General features: G+C 44.0%; 5 protein-coding genes across 5 annotated transcripts; 4 read left to right on the top strand and 1 right to left on the bottom strand.

The window, feature by feature from the left end:
- Positions 1-6,573: 6,573 nt before the first annotated feature.
- Positions 6,574-12,329, top strand: LOC308174975 (claudin-4-like; the record flags this gene model as incomplete). Its single annotated transcript, XM_080550087.1, has 2 exons — positions 6,574-6,608; positions 11,687-12,329. The coding sequence occupies exon 2, from the start codon at positions 11,694-11,696 to the stop codon at positions 12,327-12,329; it is 636 nt and encodes a 211-aa protein (XP_080406213.1). The 5' UTR covers positions 6,574-6,608; positions 11,687-11,693.
- On the top strand, positions 9,156-9,794 carry LOC308174972 (claudin-4-like; the record flags this gene model as incomplete). The annotated part of the gene is made up of 1 exon (XM_080550084.1): positions 9,156-9,794. The coding sequence occupies one exon, from the start codon at positions 9,156-9,158 to the stop codon at positions 9,792-9,794; it is 639 nt and encodes a 212-aa protein (XP_080406210.1).
- Positions 12,330-13,737: 1,408 nt separating the features above from the next.
- LOC308174973 (claudin-like protein ZF-A89) lies at positions 13,738-14,376 on the bottom strand (the record flags this gene model as incomplete). Its single annotated transcript, XM_080550085.1, has 1 exon — positions 13,738-14,376. The coding sequence occupies one exon, from the start codon at positions 14,374-14,376 to the stop codon at positions 13,738-13,740; it is 639 nt and encodes a 212-aa protein (XP_080406211.1).
- Positions 14,377-18,436: 4,060 nt separating this feature from the next.
- On the top strand, positions 18,437-19,081 carry LOC308174976 (claudin-like protein ZF-A89; the record flags this gene model as incomplete). The annotated part of the gene is made up of 1 exon (XM_080550088.1): positions 18,437-19,081. The coding sequence occupies exon 1, from the start codon at positions 18,446-18,448 to the stop codon at positions 19,079-19,081; it is 636 nt and encodes a 211-aa protein (XP_080406214.1). The 5' UTR covers positions 18,437-18,445.
- Positions 19,082-19,864: 783 nt separating this feature from the next.
- Positions 19,865-20,797, top strand: LOC308174974 (claudin-4-like; the record flags this gene model as incomplete). Its single annotated transcript, XM_080550086.1, has 2 exons — positions 19,865-20,000; positions 20,376-20,797. 2 exons carry the CDS (start codon positions 19,865-19,867, stop codon positions 20,795-20,797), a joined length of 558 nt encoding a protein of 185 aa, XP_080406212.1.
- Positions 20,798-24,057: the final 3,260 nt, after the last annotated feature.

Below are 24,057 nucleotides of genomic sequence, written 5' to 3'. Positions count from 1 at the left end.
TTACATGCTGCACAGGGCCTACACACACCTGGAAAGGCCACAGAGCATGGTGAGGACCATGTTCTTCGACTTCTCCAGTGCATTTAACACCATCAAGCCATCACTGCTGGCTGACAAACTAGCAGTGATGTGTGTGGAGGACTCCCTGACGGCTTGGATCCACAACTACCTCACAGACAGACGTCAGTATGTGAGACTGCAGGGCTGTCAGTCTGAGGTGGTGGTGTGCAACACCGGCGCCCCCCAGGGAACTGTTCTGTCACCCTTTCTCTTCACCCTCTATACCTCCGACTTCCAGTTTAGCTCCGACCAGTGCCACCTGCAGAAGTTTTCTGATGACTCCTCTATCGTCGGTTACATCACAGACGACAGGGATGAGGAGTACAGGGCCCTGGTGGAGAGCTTTGTGCAGTGGTGCGACACCAACTACCTTTTGCTTAACACCAGCAAAACAAAGGAGTTGGTGGTGGATTTTAGGAGGAAGAGAAGGACCCCAGCCCCCATCACCATCAAGGGGGTGGAAGTCGAGGGGGTGGACTCCTACAGGTACCTGGGAGTACAAATTAATAACAAACTGGACTGGACCGACAACACCGAGGCTCTTCTCAGGAAAGGGCAGAGCAGACTGTTTTTCCTGAGAAGGCTGAGGTCTTTCGGCGTCTGCAACAAGCTGCTGCGAATGTTTTACCAGTCGGTGGTCGCCAGCGTTCTGTTCTTCGCCGTGGCCTGCTGGGGTGGAAACATCTGTGCCAGGGATGCTGCGAAGCTGAACAAACTGGTGAAGAAGGCCAGCTCTGTGGTGGGGACCGGGCTGGACAGCCTAGAGGTGGTGGCAGAACAGAGGATGGGGAAATAACTGGCGGCCATGCTGGCCAATCCCTCCCACCCGATGTACTGCGAGCTGGCGGGGATGAGGAGCAAGTTCAGCCACAGATTTGTTCTCCCCCGTCAAAGTACAAAAAGATTTGGACAGTCCTTTGTTCCAGCTGCACTCCGACTCTACAACCAGGCCCTGCAGGGTGGGGGAGACCTGGAGCTGAGAGGCCGTTAAGACTGCTACTTGGACTATACATGCACTTGAGCACTTTATCTTGCACTGTTTACTTATTGAGCCTGCACTGTTTTATTTATTTATTTATTGAATGTTTTCTGTCTGCCCTACTAAGCTGTTTGACAACAAATTTTCCCCATTGGGGACAATAAAGGTTTTCATCATCATCACACACACACACACACACACACACACACACACACACACACACACACACACACACATAACAGGCACACATACACACACTTTTGATGATCCGATGCTGTGTGGTAGGGCCTATATTTAGGGTGTGTCTCTGCTTCCCCCCCCTTCCCTCCCTTTCCTCACCTCTAAGACCGTGTTCATCAGAACAGAACACTTGATGGAAACTCCGCTCTCTTTCGCTGTGGTTAACCTCAGCTCATCAACACGGTGATGGAAATGTGGAAATTATTTCTAGGTTTTAGGACAAATACACAGCGAGGGGAGCAGAGGATGTGGTTGAGTGCAACTGAAGATACAGTAGTATCTCTGCTAAGTCCTCTCACCCATGCGCTTCTTCCCCTCAGCTGCAAGACTTTTGACTCTATACTCTACACCGTCTCACTGACACACAGCTACAGTTGTGTTCTGTGTAGATCATGCTGTACATAGCCCATCCCTGTGTATCATAGCCCACAGCCTATATTTTTGTATACAACATATTTATCATACATGTATCATATGTATCATAGCACATTGTATATAATCTCAATTATATATACCACTGCACATATACATCCAGTCACCATTGTGTGACATGGTATGTCATTGCACATTGCGCTACCATTTGCACTTCTACTGTATAGATGCTGTAAATACTGTTATCAATGCAATACAATTGCTATTTGTTGCACTTCTGGTTAGACGCACAATCATTTTGTTGCATTGTCTTGTACTATGTAATGACAATAAAGTGAATCTAATCTAATCTAATCTAATCTCAGACTCTGTGGTGACTGAAAATAGTCAGGGCCTTGACCACCAATATCTGAGTAGCAGTGAGTTTCCACGACGATGAAAGCAACATGCTCACTGTGTAGGGGCCGCTATCCTAGTTTCAAATACTATTTGAAGTATTTAAAATACTATGCTGTATATGCTTGATTCAATGTGCCTAGTTCAATGGAACCAACATGTCAAATATTTGTCGACATGTCTGTGTCAAATGGCATGTAATGAAGTAGACATTCATCACAACAACACAACACTACAGTTCAGATTCAAAGTGATTCTGAGCTGGTATTATTCCAAGACAAAATAACAAAGGCACATAGAATTACAAGTGGATGTATAATAGCCTACTGATTGGTTTGACACAAACAAGATTGAAACACAAATCTAAATTCCGGCGTCTCCCATTCAGCCCTATATCTCGATAGCCTCTTACGTTTCGAATTATTCTCAACACTTTGAAGACCTAATACGGGACAAATCGCGCCCCTTGTTGATTCAATGGGAGACGCAGCATTTTATTTGACGATCCCGTGTTATAAGGCGACGGGTGGCAACTGGCAACCTTGAATGAATGAATGAATGAATGAATGAATGAAAGCTTTATTTCGAACATGTGAAAAAAGAAATAGTTATAACAAGAAAAAACAAAACAAAAACAAGAAAAAACAAAACAAAAACAAGAAAAAACAAAACAAAACAAAAAACACTATTTACTTAACCTTAACTTCAACACTCTTACTGCAGTGCTCCCTGTGACATTTCAGGGAGTCGGGAGTTTCAGTCTGACCTCCCTCACACGAATGACGGACGAGTTTCAGTTGGCAGAGGGATTACGGGGACATTCCACTGTGCTTCCCGGGATATGTGAGAGTGCAGAGGGCATCCTTTGTCCCCCAGAGGGAGAGCGCATATCATGCAAATGAGTGGCCAATTAAACCAAACGGATTCCGCCCGCAGTATTTCAAAGAATGATAAAGGCAACAGGTGAATGTCGCTAGAATGACGTTAGAATTATACGGTTCTATCTCCAAAATCTGATCCATTAGGTGTTTATTAATGCCTGTGTGGTGTTCTTTTTTAAAATGTTGAAATTTTTTGAGTTAGTAATTCATAAAATACAAAGGTTCCATCTCACAATTTAACATAATGGAATGTAAAAACGTTGACGCTCAATATCTCTGAACTACCCTAAACGGAGATAGAAGTTAGAACCTTGTAATTCTAAGCTCACGATTTGGTGTAAAATCGTTTGTAGGCTATTATCTATTCGTTCTCATTCACTCACCATCACCAAAGTGGAGGGATGGTTGCTGAGGCAGGGGCACAGGAGGCACCTACAATAGGTTACCGGTAGGCGGCGCTACAGTGCCACATCTTTGTTGTATTAATCTGGGTGCATGTCCTTAACACTGAATGGCCCTGTGCGATTTATGGACCCATATGAAGTGCGCTGAAAAGGCCCTCGAACACTGAATGATGGCACGTTTTCGAAAACCACCCCAGAACCTTTATCTGTCTATAGGGAGCTGTGTAAGCATAACCCCTGTCCAAGTCATGTCTTTGTTACCATAGATGACCACCGGCGCAGAGGCCTATGTGGTGTAAAATCCAAATTGGATGTCAAGTTTGGAAGTTCACACATGTAGTAGTGAGTTTTTATTCCAATGTGAGATCATTTGTTTTTGTTCCATCCAACACGCAGATCATGTAGCCCTTCTTCATTTTGTAAACCAGGACAAGCCTACGATTTTAGGTATTTGTTAGATATTTAGCTAAAGTTAGATATTTGTATGACTTCAGAGCTCCTCATTATGTTGGAGTCAGTGTGGGAGGTTTTAGAGTTGGAAGTTGCATAACCCATCCAGAGGTGTCAGAGGGGGGCATACATTATGGACTTCCCCCATTACCACCAGGACCACCACCCCCCCTCCTCTCCTCCTCTCACATTACACTCCCACTCACTGACTCTGCAACAGTCTCCTGATTTCTTCTTCTAAACAACACACCCAGTCTGTTCTGTTCTCAGTGTGGCCTTAGAACACACTAACTAACTTCACACAGTCCCCCCCCCCCCCCCCTTCTCTTTCTCATGACAATTTCATTTGTACTCTACTCATCAGTGCTCTTAGTGCCAAAGTCCTCTTCACTGTCCTGTAATTCTGCAGCTAATTGGGTGGCATTGAATTATACAGTAAACTGGCTTTGAATAAGAACAAACATCAAACAGACATGCATACATGAATACTCTAGTGGCTATTTTAAATATGACCTGAAGTTTATGCTAATTTCGTTGCACTTTTTAGCACAAGCAATATGGAGCTCACTTATGTGTTATTATGTAAAAAAAAAAAATGCTTTCACAAAAATGCAAATGTTAAGCACCTTTTTGCAAAAACAGTTAACACAATTCTACATAAGATGCAAACATCCATTGAGTAAGTGTGTAAGAAGTATTTCCTTTCAGCATATACATGCATATCATATCCTTCTCAATTATAGTGAATCTCTACTCCATTCTCTCACTGCTCAACAGTTCAGCTGACATCAGTTATGCAATATCTACTTTTTTCTGAAAATGTTTGATGAATTAGATGTATATATAAGCATTCATATTCTCTAATATATAACATATACTACAATATACAGTATATCTAGTATAGTTTACAACATGAAATTATTTTGTACCTTTGTTTTTTAATTGAAAGTTGTCCAACCAGCACAATGCATATTGATGGTTATAGTTACTATTTCAGTCATTATAAAATGAATGATTGAATGAAATTGTCAAATGATACTGTTTTGATGCACAGATATGCTGTTGTTTGTTTGTTTATTAGGATCCCCATTAGCTAATGCCATGACATTAGCTAGTCTTCCGGGGGTCCGATTGTTACAAGTTTTGAGAGTCGTGATGCATTTTGCTAAAGTTTAATTCTGTTTCAAGAAATGTGCTCAAGCAATCGAGAAAAACTGTAAAGCGGAAACAGACATGCACCCATGCTACCTGTGAGAGGATTCCATACGTGTTACACATGGAATCACTTGGAATGCACCAGGGCAGGAATGTAGACAGACAGTAGAGGTGGGAGACACACAGGTTTGTCAACCGGCTCATACTCAGGTAACCTGTGATCAAAGACACTAAACAACAACACAGACTGTCCCTGTGTATATAAAGTCCTCAAAAAAAGTTATTAAGTTAAGTGGAAACGTTATTTCAGTCGATTATTCCTCCTCTTTAAGAATACCAATTGGTATTGTATTTTATATCGTTTACAACAAGGTACAACTTGTAAGGATCATGCATTCGTGGAATGAGCAACACAGCTAAATGTGTGGATAGCGGCCCAAAAAAATGTTCTTCTGTTGGTATTCACTCTCGTTTTGAGCTTCAAGCGCTCTCGTTTTGAGCTTCAAGCGCTGGCAGGTGTATGTCAGTCACAGGTGTGTGACTGGCACCTGAATTGCACCTAATTGACAGGAATGATATTCTGGGGCCAGTGGCGTTCCCATATCTCCAGAATCTGGGACCTAACTCCATCCTCCAGGATGACAACGCTCGCCCCCACACAGAGCCAGGATCATCACAGAGTACCTCCAGAATTTGGGAGTGGAGAGGGTGGAATGGCCTGCCGTGAGTCCAGACCTCAACCCAACTGAACACTTGTGGGATCAGCTTGGGCGTGCTGTACGTGCCAGAGTGACCAACGCAACCATGTTGGCTGACTTGCGGCAAATCCTAGTTGAGGAATGGGATGCTGTCCCACAGCAGTGTGTGACCAGGCTGGTGACCAGCATGAGGAGGAGGTGCCAAGCTGTTGTGACTGCGTACGGATCTTCCACACGCTGCTGAGGTCCCTGACAGTGTAAAATTAATAAAGTGTAAAAATTGCCAATATGTGTTGTTTTTTCCTTATTACTGTGGGAGAGTGCAATCATCCAATCCACCAAGCAACTCAAAACGAGAGTGAATAAAGAATATAGGGGATTTTGGCAAATATTTTTGGGCCGCTACCCACACGTTTAGCTGTGTTGCTCATTCCACGAATGCATGATCCTTACAAGTTGTAAAGGTGACTAATCAGGCTTTCCAACGATATAAAATACAATACCAATTGGTATTATTAAAGGGGAGGAATAATCAACCAAAATAACGTTTCCGAACTTTTTTTGAGGGGTTTATTATGACTACCTGATTACTTGAACACTACCTACTTAAACTGCACAACCTGACTATTATTTTGAACTTCCTGTAATGTTGATTACATTAATAATGTTGATATGTTGACTTGCACTCGGCTGCTATTACTTTATTCTATCATTGCTGATTTGTATTCTGCTGCTATTACTTTATTCTATTATTGCTTATTATTGAATTCTGTTGCTATCGCTACTATCAGCCCTCAAAATCTGTTCACCAAAGCCTTTGGCCCTTAGTCACTGTTTCTGTTTTGTTTTGTTTTGTTTGTTTTCTGTTTTGTCTGTCTGACCATTTCCTGCAGAATTGTAAAACGTCCTTGGGTTTTATGAAAGGCCAAGTTATTATTATTATTATTATTATTATTATTATTATTATTATTATTATTATTATTGACGCTATCACTGCTATTGTTGATTGTTGTTTTTGTATCCTGCTTATTTTATTATTGATTTTGTATTCTGCTGCAATGCCAAAGTTGAATGAACCTGAACCCAATCATTTTATTACCCGTACATTGATGTAATAAAAGCAGTTTTGATTCTGATTCTGATGGCATTCATAAAGTAAGTGGTGAAGCTGATTACCACTGAGAAAGAAACCATTGGGTTGGAAATTCACCCCTCAGTTGACAAAATACAAATGTCAAAGATTCATTAGAATGGCTTAACATAAAGAGAGTGAATGACCCTGAGTGTCCCACGACTACTGTCATGAGTGTCCCATTTACAGTAAGAACAAAAAACAGGTTGAAAATCTGAGGGGAAACGAGAAGATTACTTGTCCTTCAACAATCCCCAACCAATTAAAGCTAGGAGAATTCACCAAGAAGAAGAAGTGAATATTGCAGTGTAATGATGGTAGAGACTTATCAAAAAATAAATAATTGCTTTCAAATGAGTCCTGGCTCAGGTTCACATACTTACTCACCAAACAAACAAAAAATCACTTTCAAAGTGTGGACATTGTTGTCTGGATTGATGGGGAAAATAGTTCACACACCTTTTCTTGGCGCTGTACATGGCATTAACACACCGACATGGGCCACTGTTTGTCTCTTATCAGGAAGCTAAACTAATAAACTAATATAAATTAATCACACAGATATGAAGTTAAACGTGGCTCATGATTGACAGGACAGACTTGGAAGGATGTGAGAAGTATGAAGATAAGAAGAAGCTGACGTACACTTCTGTAAAACTCAGTGGTTGGAGTCTGACAGAGCCATGGTTCTACATTCAACCATTTATCTTCCATTGGCAGACACAGACCCATAACTTGTTCCTAATTTCTGATGGTAAATTTGACTTGTGGGTGTCAACCGCTGTTCTGCATTGTCTTGCTTTGTCCCCTGCTTTGTCCCTCAGACTAGTGACAAATGGGGGGGCGGAGTTTGACACCGAGCATGTAAGACGTGCTTTCCGTGACAAATGTAACTTATAAATAGTCTTTCAATAACATTTTTTGGACACTGAGCGACTCAAGTATGTTTATTTAACAGTTTGACATACTTTTCTATACTTAAAATCGGTCATGTCTTCCGTTAAGCCGAAGTCCAGTACCGAACGTGCAGGCCACAAAACCTCCCAACTGACTCAACAACCACCCTCACCAGGCGAGACTAGTGACAAATGACCACAAGACCCTTCTAGTAATACAAAGTGACTAGTCAGAGTAGAAAATTAAATTACAGTGTCAAGAAAGTTGATTGTCAAGAAATATGTCAAGACTAGAGCAAGACAGCATTTGAACAGTCAAATAAAATGATTATCAGTGATTTAATGTTCAAAGGAATAATCAATCCAGTCGTGCGGGGCAGAGAGCTGTGTGTTTTTCTGTCTGTCTCATATTCCTTGGGATTCAGGGAAACTAGGAATCCACTGCCTTCCTGTCTACTCCTACGCCATTCATGTGTGCTGATGGTGCCATGGCGAGGTTAATGAGGTTGCTCCGTTTTACGACGTCCTTTGACCCTGTGATTGAGATCAAGGGTTCATGGATCTGTCTTCCTTCTCCATACAATGTAGTCACTCTCTCATTCATTGTGTCTTCAAAGAGATTATTTTGTATGTATTGTATTTTGTGTGTGTGTGTGTGTGTGTGTGTGAGAGAGAGAAAGAGAGAGAGAAAAGGAGAGAGAGAGGTGTCCTTTGAAGTTAAAGCCACTGTGGAGGTCGCCTATATTGTCCTTACATTGCACTATGGCCCTCTGCACTTTTAACTGAAAGGACCACCACACATTCCTATTGATTTCCTTGAGTATCAGCCTCTTGCTCACAATTCTAAAACTGTGACACACACATCCCATAGGTCATACGTGACATCACGGAGGAAGTGACCATATTTGGTTACGGTTTTGGTCTGAGGGACTAGTATTTGGAGGAGGTTGACACACCTACCACTCTCTAGTACAACCCCTCCCCTGAACTGATGTCAAACCAGAGGGGGGGAGGGGAGAGGTGCATGGAGGAGAAGAGGGTTGAGGTATAATTACCACTTCCTACCTGTGAGGTATATTTTTTCTTTTGGTGTTTTCGGAGGGTATGGTTTGTCTTAAATAATGCTCTAGAATTAGAAACACTGAAATGGAATCACATCACTCCGTTTATCAAAGAACGTAACCGTTTGAGAGACAAAGAGAGAGAGGTGGAGGGGTAGAGACCAGTAGAGCAGGTTGGTTGTGAGATGCTATCCTCTCTGGCCCCTCCCTAGTCAGAGAAGATTATAAGTACCTGTTCCTCCCCCACTAGGGAAACACACTTCAAGCAGGAAACACAGCACCGAGGTCTACTGCATTCACATTACCCAGAAGGAGACAAGGAACCTTTAACAACATCACACAGAGAAAAACAACAGAACACTCACCCACCAAGACACAGAGAGAGAAAGACACATAGACAAACAAAAGACAAAAAACCCAACAGATCCAAGATGGTGTCCGCTGGGCTACAGATGCTGGGCTCGGCCCTTGGGATCATTGGCTGGATCGGCACCATCATCGTGACCGCCCTCCCCATGTGGAAGGTCACCGCCTTCATCGGGAGCAACATCGTCACGGCGCAGACCACCTGGGAGGGCATCTGGATGACCTGCGTGATCCAGAGCACGGGCCAGATGCAGTGCAAGGTCTACGACTCCATGCTGGCCCTCAGCTCGGACCTCCAGGCCGCCCGCGCCCTGACCATTGTCTCCATCGTGGTGGGGATCCTGGCCATCCTCCTGTCCGTGGCCGGGGGGAAGTGCACCAACTGTGTGGAAAACGAGGCTTCCAAGTCCAAGGTGGGTGTGGCGTCCGGAGTGATGTTCATCGTGGGGGGGGTGCTGTGTCTCATCCCCGTCTGCTGGACGGCCCACACTATCATCCGGGACTTCTACAACCCGATCCTGGTCCAGTCCCAGAAGAGGGAGCTGGGGGCCGCGCTCTACATCGGATGGGGGGCCGCTGCCCTGATGCTCATCGGAGGGGGCCTGCTGTGCTGCAACTGTCCCAAGAAGGACGATGTGTCCTACACGACGAAGTATCACGCTGCGAGGTCTGACGCCTCAGCCCCATCTGGGAAGGACTACTGAGAGAAGAAGAGAGAGAGCTGTGTCAACGGCTTCGATCATGCAATTCATATCGGGACACTGTATTTTAGTACAATTGTAGCAGTGCGGCTGAAATGTATGGACATGGTGCTGTATGTAGGGTTTGAAGGTATTTGAAGTTGAAGCCCTGGTATTTAAGGTTTGGTGGAAGTGAAGGAGAGAGGGGATAGAAGAACCACACCCAAACAAGAAACTATAATATGATCTGTCCTGTGCTGGTGTGGCTGTTTCTGTTTCTTGTGTTCCTGGTCTGTGTCTTTGTGTAAATATATATTTTTTATTTTAGCAATGTATGTGTTTCTTACTGTATATTGCTACTGTTGTTATTTGAATCTAATTGTACGTTTCTTAAACTATGTATGTATGAGTTACAGTATATGTTGGTGAAACTGAAATAAAATATTTTTCATACACACTTGATTTAATGTTTTTCATTCATTTCATTCATCTCCTCAATAAACATTTAGTGCTGTTTAAATTGCATATGACTAAGATAACGTTGCATAGGTGTCAAATCAGCTGCTATTTACAGTGAAATAGGAGAGACAGGTATTTGTTGAGAAACCATTTTGAACAAAGCCACGGTTAGCCATTTAAAACAGTTGAGGAGGATCCATTGTCTTCTTGTAGACCAGATCTAGGTGTGGCAGAGCAATGGAGCACGGGATTGATTGTTCAAACCCGGTCTTTGTTCAAACTGTGAGCTTAAACTGCACCAGAGAAGGCAATAGCAGAGCACACCTAAGTGCTGTTTGCACAATATAAACTCTCAATATTCACTATTTGAAAAAAAGGTGCATATCAATCGAAATGTTAAAAGTGCAAGTGATGTGTAGTAATTACTTAAATGATTGCCTTATAAGCCATTATTATTGTACCTGAAAACTACATTCGATATTTAATCCAATCAGTTACAATGATCCATGGTTGTTGTTACTTCTGATACACAGCATCAATGCTCCCAGACAGACAGGTGTATTCAGATGTATTTGCTCAAGGTTGAAATAATCATGTGGTGGCGCACCCTGCTGCACTGTTGTGGTATTGCTCTGGTACCACAGTGTGCTACTTAAACACTACAGGTGTCCATGTGAAGACAGTTTAGATACCTTGCAAACAGAAATAGAAAAAGCTCACCTTATACATGGTTACTTACCATGAAAGTAGTCCATGGGCCATTGTTGTTTAACTCATTTAGTAAAGGGTGAAAACGGGTGAATAAAGTCGATAAAACTATACCTTTAATTGAACATTCCCCTGATAGCAAACACACAATGGTTGGCACACATCCCCTACACTTCACTGTAATCTCCCCACCTTTACACTGCTGATACATTCCATTAGGGTTTGTGTGTGTGTTGATCTCTGACAGGTGTTTGGTGTGTGAGTGTGTGTGCATGTGTGTGTCCAGGTGGGGGATGGAGACATTGCTCGAGGTCCCTCAGCTTATACTGAGAACAATAAACACAAAGGACGAAAACAGGGGCCCTGGGATAGCCGGTGTCAACTTTCCCCCCTTTTGTTCGTGAGCACAGAAACCCCACCCTACAAAATGTGAACTATATAATAAGATCCTGTTTTCGACCCAGTCCTCTTCTCACGGTAAGAACCCCACAGCTCCACACCATAAGAGTATCAGTGTAAAGGAAAAAACGACCCACTAAAGTCCAGTCTGAGGGAAAGAGAGGGAGAGAACTGACACCGTCTCCACCTGCGACCTGTCGGTGTGCGTAACACGGTGAGAGAACCTGCAGCACCGCTTAAGATAAAGGTTGACTCGACCGACCGTCTCCAAATAACCGTAGAGAGGTAAACCGCACACTATTGTGTAACTTCCTCATCTATCGTCTGTGCAGTAGCAGCAGCAGCAGCAGTACCACCATGGCTTCACAAGGCCTCCAGATAATGGGTGTCCTGATGGCCATGATCGGCTGGCTGGGCACCATCATCACCTGCGCCATGCCCATGTGGAGAGTCACCGCCTTCGTAGGGGCCAACATCGTCACGGCCCAGGTGATCTGGGAGGGCCTGTGGATGAACTGCGTGGTCCAGAGCACGGGCCAGATGCAGTGCAAGGTCTACGACTCCATGCTGGCCTTACCCCAGGACCTGCAGGCCGCCCGGGCCATGGTCATCATCGCCGTCATCGTCGGAGTGTTCGGGGTCCTGATGGCCGTCGTCGGGGGGAAGTGCACCAACTGCATGGAGGACGAGGCGGCCAAGGCGAAAGCCTGCATCGTCTCCGGAGTTGTCTTCATCATCGCCGGCCTCCTCATCATCACCCCGGTGTCGTGGTCAGCCAACACTCTCATCAAGGACTTCTATAACCCTCTGGTGACCGCCGCTCAGAGGAGAGAGCTGGGGGCGGCCCTCTACATCGGCTGGGGGTCTGCAGGGCTGCTGCTGCTGGGAGGGGGGCTGCTCTGCTGGAACTGCCCCCCCAAGGACAACCGGCCCTACATGGCTGCTAAGTTTGCCCCTGTCAGGACCGCCTCTCCACCCATGGACTATGTGTGAATTAGGCTGCTAGATCTGTTAGTTAGCAGGTCAGGTAGCTTGTTCAGGTTATGTGTTATGCGACATAATAGAAATACATCACTTAGAACTGTTATGATCGTATTGAGTCTCAATTCTGTATGAAGTAGTGTTTCTATACATCTCTTGTTGTACATTTCTATGGTCTTTCAATCTATGGATGTTCCGCTCAACTGGATAGATTCCTATAAGAGAGACATTGAATGGGTTCATCACAGAATGGGACAAATTCAGTGTTTGATACAGCACTGAGTTGTGTGTTTTAGCATTTCTAAAGATTCATAGATACATTCAATAGGAATTTGAATGAGTTTCAGATGCTGTCCACTTATTATGAAAAGAATTTCCCCTGCTAAGCTCAACTGTTAAATATAATCAGTGTATGTCAGTGAGTGTACCCTCTTTCTAATGCTTTCCCGATCTGAGCTTTCTTTTTCTATTGTGTTGTTTGCTTCATGAATATGACAATTCTAATTCATCAAAAATAAATATTATTTCTATTCAACAGAACCGTTATTTTCCCCGATCAAAGCAGCGGAGTTGGTGGTCTGTCTCTTCTTTTCAGTAGACTGCCTCGTGGGAATGTATCTGGGCAAGTTCGCTATTCCGTTGGACTGTTTGCCACGATTAAATCGACTGTCCTTGTGCTGTGACAATAATTTATACTAACTGCCTTGAATAAAACAAATGTCCCAGTCGAGAGAGTCAACGCGCATGGAAACACGTTGCCGAGAGACGGTTTTATTGGGCGCGCATCTTGCATACAAAGGTGGGTCCATCTGCCAGTTCCACGTGACGTGTAAAACTGGCCCTAAATACTTTGCTAAATGAAACATTTGTTTCCAACAGTTCTTCTTCAAGTTTGCGTTCTGAAAGGAAAGTCGACAGGCGTATGTATTTTATACAAACAGTTTCGAAAATGATATTTAATAATAATAATAATAAAAATATATAAGAAATTACAACACTTGACAACACTTGAAATGACGTGCCTCAGTTTTATGAAGTGCTTTTGTAGAACAATATCGGCCTATTTACAGAGTGATCATGTAGCCTGCATCTCAACACATCCAACGAGGAAAGACATCAGGAAACAATATCAACACGGTGTCCGTTTACAATGGAACATAATACAAATACTAAAGATTAGTTTGTTATTCATATATCTTGACTTGCTGTGACAGAAATGGCATAGTAAGTAAATGCACTCCGATGCAAGTCGCACATTTCATTTTAAAAACTGGCTCTCCAAAAATGTAAGGCTATCAAAGAAATTAGTAACTCATGAAATATAGAGTTGTTTAGGCTAAACACAACTTGAGACGCTAAAATATCTAGCCCTATGTGTTTTTTTTTGGTGTTTTTTTTTACAAACGAGTAACAGACAATATCATACAAATTCCTTCCCCGACGTAGTGGACTTGGGCGCGGAGTATTTGGCTCCGTAGCGCTCGGACCCGCTCCTTTTAGACGGGCACTGACAGCACAGAAGCGCGCCCCCGATCAGCAGCAGCCCGGACGCGCCCCAGCCGATGTACAAAGACGCGCCCAGCTCTCTCCTCTGCGCGTCTGGGATCAAGGGGTCATAGAAGTCTTTGATGACGGCGTTAGCAGGCAGACACACCGTGACTAGACATAGTGCCCCACTCACGATGAAGAAAACTCCCGCGGTGATGGCCACACGGGCCTTTACGACCTGGTCCCCGACGCAGGTGGTACATTTCCCCCCAACAACCGAAAGCAGGAGGCCGACCAGGGAGACCAGGATAGCGATGACCACCATGGCCCGGGCCGCTTGGAGGTCTGGAGGCAGGGCTAGGAGCGAGTCGTAGACCTTACACTGCATCTGACCAGTGCTCTGGACCACGCACGTCATCCACAGGCCCTCCCAGATGGTCTGCGCCACCACGATGTTGTTGCCGATGAACGCCGAGACTTTCCACATGGGCAGGATGCAGATGGTGATGTTACCAACCCAGCCGAGCACCGCCAGCCCAACGCCCAGAATCTGCAGCCCTAAAGATGCCATCCCTGCGCTGCTGCTGCTACTTTCTATTCTCTCCGTCTGCTCCCCAAAGTGTACACATGGGGCCTCATGACGGGGTCACTTTATATACAGAACCCCCGAGCCCCCACCATCATTGGGGTGGGCTTTGGCCCCGTATAACTAAGAGATCCACCATCCATCATGTTGCCTTCAAGGATGGGCCTCCTACTCACAGCCCCTAAGCGTAATATACTGGAATGCGCAGCTGCTTAGAGATAGTGGCCCACAGTTTCTTATTTGATTTCAATAAATACTATTCGCCGGTTTCATGGAACAATACAATATTGAGTATATAATGATAATGAGTTATAATAAGTTATATAGACTATACTTTATAGTTATAATAACTCCACATACAAGTTGGAAAACACTTTCAGTTTAGGTTTCAAACCCCCTCATAGTGGACGTGACCTTTTAGGATTCGCCTACAAATATTTTCTGCATTTTGCACTATGCTACAGCAATATTTCGCATGAAAAGTGGAGATTCAAAGTGAGTTTTCGTGGGTGCATGGTTTCCTTTCATGGTCCAGTCAATGTACCAATGAATGTCATTATCATCAGTTCTTTCAAGAATACGCTACAGAGCGCCATGAGTCGACAAAGACTAGACTGTTCAAGTATACAGCCTTTCATCTTATTCAGCGAGCAGGGAAGTGCAATAATACGCATTAGGACACATGAAAGAATGATAAGACAATGAAGGAGAGAAAATATACTGTATTATGTTTTGCACCATAGCAACTGCAATTTCTTTTTGCAGCAATCAACTTACTGCAACAAGAGAATAGCGTCTTTACACATTTTAAGTGCCTAAAGCACTGATATAGACATTCAATTTCACTGGGGATCACTTGTAGCCATTATAAAATAGTCTATATTCAATGATTATCAATCTGTTACTAAACAGTGTCTTGAAAACGTAAGCTCTGAAACATCAGAACTATAGGACAAGATCATTCTTCTTTTCGAGAGTGCGTCAACGGGCTGTGCGCTATACGGTGTGTGTCCAGATATGATCCGTCAGATGGCACAGGAAAACGCAGCACAATGGATGGAACCAACTACGCGACGCATTACGTTGACATAGCCTACTCGACCTAGTATATTAGAATAAACTGTCAGGGCCCAGTTGTTCAAAACTTTTATTCTGGATCAGAATTATCCTGATAAATTTTTGCTATCCAGGATCAGATCGAGTCGAGCTGCTATACGACTCAAAATCAGCCAGATAGATCTGATCCTATATACAAAAAATACTAGATAAAAGATGTTAAATGTGCGGTACAATGTACAGGGGTGGAATACAATAGACAATAGTGCAATAGTGGTAACTGGCTCAGTATAATAGAGTAAAATGGCTTAAGTACGTAAATGTAAGTAATGGTAAGTAATGGCATGGAGAGTGCCCCCGAGAGGCGCCTGAGAGGTGCCCCAAGAGAGGCGCGCCTGCCCCCTGACAGGTGCGCCTGACCAGTGTCATGGTGTCATGGTGAATCCATGGTGGTACAGTGTTGCCTCAAGGCAACATTTGCAACTTACCATAATGGTACGGTGTTGCCTCAAGGCAACATTTGCATTTTAACAAGTTTCCATTACTTAATTAACAAATAAAGTAAATTAAACTATTAGAAGGTAAGCTTTACTCAGCTATTATTATGAATATATTTTTTTTCCAGATTGAAAAAGGCCAGGAAAATATGTTTTCAGACGATGTTTGTGGAGAAAAATGGCTAAGCTGATCCTTGTGGGACAGTCTGCAAAAAAGGGATTCAGCATGCCTACAGAGAGACATGTGACACATTCAAACACTGCTTTTGGTTCCTTATGGCCCTGCCTTCTAAGTATTGCATCATAACTGGGGATGCATTGTGTGAATGTAAAGGGCCAAGAATGGGTATGTTGCCTAGAGGTTCGTAATGTGTCCTACTGATCACCTTATTATTTATATGAATACATTTCATAACATGCAATTATAGATCAAATTAAATTGTACAACATATTTCAGGTGAGGGGCTGTTTTGCAATATGGTTGGGTTTGTTTTGGACAAGTCATGCCCCTCAGCTCAAGAGACCTGTCACATGTCTTTGTGATGTCATACTGTATTATTATATTATTTTTAATCTTTATCTTTATTACATTCTATGTTTTATTCATATTTTATCAGTTCTCTTTTACCCTTCTAATTCCTACTTAGTTCCATAACTGCTTATGTTACCAGTGAAGACAAGAGCAGGTGATCTCCAATTGATAGCGGGTTTTATTGTGTGGCTCTGTGCGTACAGACAGACACGCAAAATGAGAGGAAATCATTCCGCTTAGGGAGGGGGGAGTGGAGGGAGGGAGGGGGAGGGTGAGGAAGGCACCCTTAGGGAGGGGGGAGTGGAGGGAGGGAGGGGGAGGCGGAGGAAGGCACCCTTACCCCCTCCGTCCACTCTCCCCTCCATACGGGGAATGAAGTAACACCGCCTGCCGAGCCCAGCCTACCGGCTCGGTCCTACCGCCTCCTCCGGCCTCCCCTCCTCCTCCGGCTAACCCTGGTTAGGTTAGGTTAGGTTAGGTTAGGTTAGGTCTAACCCTGGTTAGGTTAGGTTAGGTTAGGTTAGGTCAGGTCAGGTCAGGTCAGGTCAGGTCAGGTCAGGTCAGGTCAGGTCAGGTCAGGTCAGGTCAGGTCAGGGTAGGTTAGGTTAGGTTAGGTTAGGTTAGGTCTAACCCTGGTTAGGTTAGGTTAGGTTAGGTTAGGTTAGGTTAGGTCTAACCCTGGTTAGGTTAGGTTTGGTTAGGTTAGGTTAGGTTAGGTTAGGTCAGGTCAGGTCAGGTCAGGTTAGGTTAGGTCAGGTTAGGTTAGGTTAGGTTAGGTTAGGTTAGGTCAGGTCAGGTCAGGTCAGGTCAGGTCAGGTTAGGTTAGGTTAGGTTAGGTTAGGTTAGGTTAGGTCAGGTCAGGTTAGGGTAGGTTAGGTTAGGTTAGGTTAGGTTAGGTTAGGTTAGGTGCTCTGGGCATGATGGTGGTAAGGGGAGTGTCTGAACAACGGAGAACCTCCGGTATTTATGTCGTTTTCGCCCCGTGACGTCACGCTCATCACTGTGACGCAATCGGCCCCTTTTGATCAAAACCACTTTGATGTCTGTCACAACAGAGATGACGTCACAACATAGTTGACGGGTTGTTGCTGGGGTTTCACATTTGGGTATTTTCTCCCGACAAATATATTTAAAAAAATATTTTATATTTTTATATTTTAGTTGAAATAGGATGATATTCTGGGCCAGCTACTAACTAGTAAGGTTCAGATATAGGAAAAAGTTACAGCACAGTGTTTTATTGTAGTAGTATAGTATAGTAGATACTAGTGTACATAGCCTTTATTTATGTCAACCAGCTCTTTTCTCTTTTTTTATTTTACCCTTGGCTCTCTTGTTTTTAGTCTCTCTTGTTTTTAGTCTTCCCCACCAGGGGAGCCCCCCCTCCTCAATTTCGTTGTATGGTACCTGTACTGTATTAATGACAATAAAGACCATTCATTCATTCATAGTTGTGATATTACGTGGTCTGGCCGTTATCGGGCTGGTCCGAATTCGTCCAGGTCCGTCGGTGCTTGCTGGGCGGATAGCAAAAAAGAATCAGAATCATTCTGACCCAGATTAAACGTTTGGTCCCAGAGGTGTCTATCTGTGGGCTGCTGGCCGGCGAAGATGAGGTTGTCATAGAGATTGAGATCACAAAAAGCTATGGGATACGCCTCCAGGTGATTTATAAATCACTGGATTCACCTGCGCGCACACGAATGAACGGGACGCGAATGAGTGGCAGGTGGTATCAATGACGTAGTTGATTAACACGTTAGCACGTGACAACTACAATAGAATCGATAGGCCAAGTATAGTAATTGATGGGCGTGTCTACTACCAATCAACTTCCACAGGTGCTTTCAATCGCGCCATGTGGGTATAAAACTCGCGGGTGCACTCTCACCAAAACATTGTGCGTCACTGTTGCCAACCACAGTTCCTTCTGTTTTTTAAACGAGCCTTGTTTTTAACTGAGACAATCATGGCCTCCGCTGGTCTCCAGATCCTGGCCATCGCCATGGCCATCATCGGCTGGATAGGGGACATCATCACCTGTGCCCTGCCCATGTGGAAGGTGACCGCGTTCATCGGGAGCAACATTGTGACCGCGCAAGTGTTCTGGGAGGGTCTCTGGATGAACTGCGTGATGCAAAGCACCGGACAGATGCAGTGCAAGGTCTACGACTCCATGCTGGCTCTGCCCCGGGACCTTCAGGCCGCCAGAGCCCTGGTCGTCATCTCCATCCTGGTGGCCCTCATGGGGATCATGCTGTCGCTGGCCGGGGGGAAGTGCACCAACTGCATCGAGGAAGAGGAGGCCAAGGCCAAGGTGGCCATCGCCTCCGGCGTGTTCTTCCTCGTCGGCGGGGTCCTCTGCCTGATCCCCGTGTCCTGGTCGGCCCACACCATCATCAGGGACTTCTACAACCCCATCCTGACCAACGCCCAGAGACGGGAGCTGGGCTCGTCGCTGTTCATCGGCTGGGGGTCCGCGTGTCTCATGCTCATCGGTGGCGCGCTTCTCTGCTGCCATTGCCCCAGGCGTGAGGAGAGGCAGGGGTACTCTGCCAAATATTCCGCCCCGCGCTCCGCTGCCAGTGGGGGCGCCTACGTTTGAGGACTTGGCTGGCCGTCTTTGGGACATTAATATTTAGGTGTGGAGAAGTGATTGCTGATAGCGCTTCACTTAGTCATAGATCTAAACGATGCATTGTTATCCTCTTGTTTTTAATCGTTTTTAACTCTGATTTTAACTCTGTTGCTTCAATAAATTTTATATTTAAAAAATGACACTTTATTGACTTTTCTTTTTTTCCAAGTATTTTTATTCAAAAGTTATACAATACAATATGATTAAAGATGTTGATTTTGATTTTTTTTTTTTTTTTACACATTTCTGCCCACCCCCCCCCACCCTGACTCCTATTTTCTACTGCCTGGTAGTATTTTGAAAAACGAAAGCCCACTTTGCATTTATGGAGATGGTTAACACTATTTTTTTGTTTTTTTTAAAAGTGCAAAACAACTAACAATCAGCTCCTAGAAGGGGAATTAGATTTACAAGATTAGGCTACTCTGTAAATGATTTCTATGGTAAATACTCCACATGCCCTACTGAGAACCGGACAGGCAGGAAACTTGAGCCACAAAGTAGTTTCAATCTCCTCCCTGTTCTTTGCTCACAATACCTGCAGTGTTCCCCTCAGTACACAAGCACAACGGGACAGTGCACAGAGCTCTGCAACACTTGCTACTCTGCTTTCATGGCTGTTGCCTGAAGTTTATAAAACTTCAACTTGGGCTATAGTTTTTAGTTTGTAATTTACAGATGGATGCTACAATGAAGACCACTTCAAGACCTTTTTAAGCCTTTTTAAAAATATTTTTGTAGATAAAGAAAATGGGCAGACAGCTCCTCTCCTTCATCCTGGCCTTCATTGGCTTTCTAGGCACCATCCTCATCTGCGCTCTGCCCATGTGGAAGGTGACTGCCTTTGTCGGTGCCAACATCATCACAGCCCAGGTCTTCTGGGAAGGTATTGAAATACAACTGTGAACATTCTAAACCTGCTAACTGCGACACTTTAATGAATGTGCAACAAATACTATGTGCAATATGACAACCCTTGTGTACATAAGGTTCAGATATAGGAAAAAGTTAGGACATGTATAGCTTAGCATAGAGTACAGCACAGTGTTTTATTGTATAGTAGTATCGTATAGTAGATAGTGTACATAGCCTTTATTTATGTAAACCAGCTCTTTTCCCTCTTTTATTTTACCCTTGGCTCTCTTGTTTTTAGTCTTTTTTTCCAAGCACCAGGGGAGCCCCCCCCCTCCTAAATTTCGTTGTATGGTACCTGTACTGTATTAATGACAATAAAGACCATTCATTCATTCATTCATTCAAGGTTTATGGATGAACTGTGTGATCCAGAGTACGGGCCACTCTCAGTGTAAGGCGTACGACTCCCTCCTGGCCTTACCCCAGGACCTCCAGGCCTCCAGGGCCCTCATCTGCGTCTCCATCGCCGTCGGCGTGGTCGGCATCGCTCTGACCGTGGTCGGGGCGAGCTGCACCAACTTCTTCCGCGACGACTTGCTGGCCAAGGCGAAGATCGGCATCGCGGCCGGCGTGGTGTTCATAGCTGCGGGGGTCCTGTGCGTCATTCCTGTCAGTTGGTCGGCACACACCATCATCCAGGGCTTCTACAACCCCTTGGCCACCCAGGGGAGGAGAGGGGAGCTGGGGGCGTCCATCTACGTGGGCTGGGCGTCCGGAGCTCTGCTCATCATAGGAGGGGGGATGCTGTGCAGCACGTACAGGTGCTGAGGAGGGAGAGGAGGGGGGTGTTTATAGATTGACGTTGGTCGATGGGGAGAAGAGAGAGGATATCAGACTGTATGCTCGCATGCCTCTACGTGCCTCTATGGATCTGGGATGTTCTCTAGGTCAGTTAGTGTATGGTCATTCAGCACCACGGAAGGCCTGCTGATGAACCATGTGCAGCTGCAGTATATATAGTATACAGCTGCCGTATATAGAGTATAGGGTAGGGGTGGGCATCGACGATCGATAATTGATCGATAAGGATCTTGGTCGATCACAAAATAAAACATTTGGTCGATCACAAAAAAATAAAAAAATAAAAAAATAAATTGTGATCGACCAAATGTTTTATTTTGTGATCGACCAAGATCCTTATCGATCAATTATCGATCGTCGATGCCCACCCCTAGTATATAGAGTATACAGCTGCCGTATATAGAGTATAGGGTCTTTTTGTATGCTTAAGAATGCAACCTCATCCCTCTCCATCGTGCCATCCCTGACATGTGAAAAGGATTCCACTACATTGCTTTCATAACATGCAGTAATGTTAGATTAATACATGGAGGAGAGAAAGGAAGATAGTTTATTTTTGTTGTTGTTAGATTGTTGTTATTTTATTAGCCACACGACCAAAGCCGGTTGAATTTGTTCTTAGTATTAATCAGCATATTAATCTCTGCAGCACACAAATCACAAAAACAAGGAAGTGCACAATTAGACAACATCAGACAAAAAAATAGACACTTGTGGTATGCATGTCGGTCATGACAGTGAGGAAGGCGTTCAGAGTCCTGATGGCTATGGGGAGAAAGCTGTTGGTGAAGTGTTTACTCTTTGTGGACTTGTAGCGCCTCCATGAAGTATGAATGGTCAACCTTTAGGGGTTTGCAACATGAAATATACTGAGGCCAGTGTGGCACAATGGCATGGTGAGAGACCGATATCTGCTGGACAGATGCACTCATGCAGGCACTGGAATGTTATTGTTACTTTTGTATCCTTACATAAAGAGCACAGAAGGTAGGAGTGGTAATATATGAGAGGATATTGTGGGACTGAGATTAGAAGTATTTCAATGAAGTGTGTAGATACAGCACTGTGATTTATTAAATGGATTTAACTTCATTTGTTTGATGAGTTACATTACCAGCTTTTTACATTACAATAGATGGCTAGTGTTTCATCAATAAAAATGAGTTTCTATGTGTCTGTGAATTTGTCTGGTCTTCTGTGATGTGTAATGGCTTTTAGCAGACTTATGGGAACTTATCCATTGTGTGCTGGTGCAAAGTGTAAAACTAAAACCTTACTAAACCTTACTAAAAACCTACCATATAGTTCAAGTGAATAATTGGAGTGCTACTAGTTGGAGAGTGCTTCTTGGAGCCAAAGAAGCACTCCACCTCCAATGGAAATATGTTGAATTATTATTTGTTTGATGTGTTGAATACTTATTTTCCCCACTGTACAGTATAGCCCCTTGATTCTTGATGAATAATTACTTACGGTAATAAGAAAAAAAAGCTTCACTTAGAAATAACTTGCTTCACAAGCTTAGTTCAATCAGATATTTTATTCAACTGTCTTACCCCAGCAGAACCCAAATGATAAGCTTGTTTTACCCCATTGTTTGTAAAACATGTAATTGTAAACAAACACTGTACAGCTTCAAAACAGGGTTAAAACTATCATCATGGATGGTCAGTCATTGCATCAATAGTTCTGTCTATGAATTTGAATGTCTGTTGTTTAATTTTCTGTACAGTGCACTGCAGCTACTACAACATGCATGAAAAGCAAGTATACCGTAAGTGGATTTGGATGCCCTCTTGGGGCATAAAGGTCACAGTACTTAGGAGTAATAAATAACCTACTCTTGTGCAATTCGGGACAATCCAAATGGTCTCCCTGCACCTCTGGAGTTTCATGTGACTTGCTAAAATCCCTCCCTTCCAGGAGTAGGCAGGACCTCCCTTCCAGGGGGTCTCTGATTAATGTAGCATGGTCAGCTGTTCTGCCTCAAGCATCTTGTTGCGTTGTCTACTTGTATACAACAAATACATGAGACTTGACTCTAGACTTGCGCCCTGTTTGAAGAGGAACGCATAGGGCACAAATGACAATTTGTACATTGATTTACTTGAGCTAGATACAAAAGAAGGACTGACAAAAAGATCTAGATGACATTAAAAGAAGTAGAATAAGTATAATACTATAGTATTTAAGACTCGACAAAGGCTACGGCCGAAACCGTTGTCCTATTAAACCACATTTTGTTACATCTGGAACTTGAGTTCTACGTTTTTGTTCCGTTGCCAGCACCTCGCTTACATTTTCTGGTGTGCGCTCTCTTCTTTTCTATTAAAGATCTAGATTAGAACATTAGATCAAGTATTATAATCTCACAGGAGCATTTTAAAGACCAGGACATTGTAGGCGTATGTGTGATGTGTGGACTGCCAATGTGGTGCGAAACAACGTTGGGGGCAAATGTTATGATGGCACAAATGTTAGAAAATGATACTTGATTGTCTGTTTGCTTTGCATGCTACCTTGTTGTGATTGTGTGAGTGGTTAAAAGAAAGACTTTGAAAAGTCAACTGCTATGACCACAGTTCAAAAACAGCACATATTATAGTATCTTCGTATGAAAACTTTCTACAATACATCACTTAATTTACAGCACTATATAGATACTTGAAAATCCCTTGATTTGGATTTTGGCACTGATGTTCTACGTGTGGGATGGGCTTTGGCTTCACCAGACGCAGGGTAAGAAACAATCCTTACCCATCATCATGACCTCTGACCTCCAGGCTGCCTGCAGGCCGGGTTTGCGGGGGTCATCGGTCCTCAGAGGGGGCCTAACTTACTGTAGTAGTAACACTCTAGGGGCAGGGGGGTGTAATGATAGTCATTCTTACCTTATATTCAATTACAGAAGGAACATCACTCGACCATCAACCGGCCACGCACAGGAGCTCCTCACAAGACTTCTTACCGGGCAGTCAGAAAGTAGCCCAAGAGGGGCGCTTAGGTGGCGTAGCGGGTTAAGCGCTGACCATGTAACCGCAGGGTCCCCGGTTCGATTCCGGCCGGGGACATATCCTGCATGTCATCCCTCCTCTCTCTCTCACCCATCCTTCCTGTCTAATTCTCCACTGTATCTATCAATAAAAAAAAAAAAATATGAGTGGGACTGCCCCACTCAAAAAAAAAAAAAAGTAGCCCAAGAGCCAAGGACCACTGGAACAGAGCAG

This window comes from Nansenia antarctica (genome assembly GCF_963989245.1).
Source record: "Nansenia antarctica genome assembly, chromosome: 20".
In the NCBI taxonomy this organism is placed as follows: Eukaryota; Metazoa; Chordata; class Actinopteri; order Argentiniformes; family Microstomatidae; genus Nansenia; species Nansenia antarctica.
This window is presented reverse-complemented; position numbering and strand designations above follow the sequence as displayed.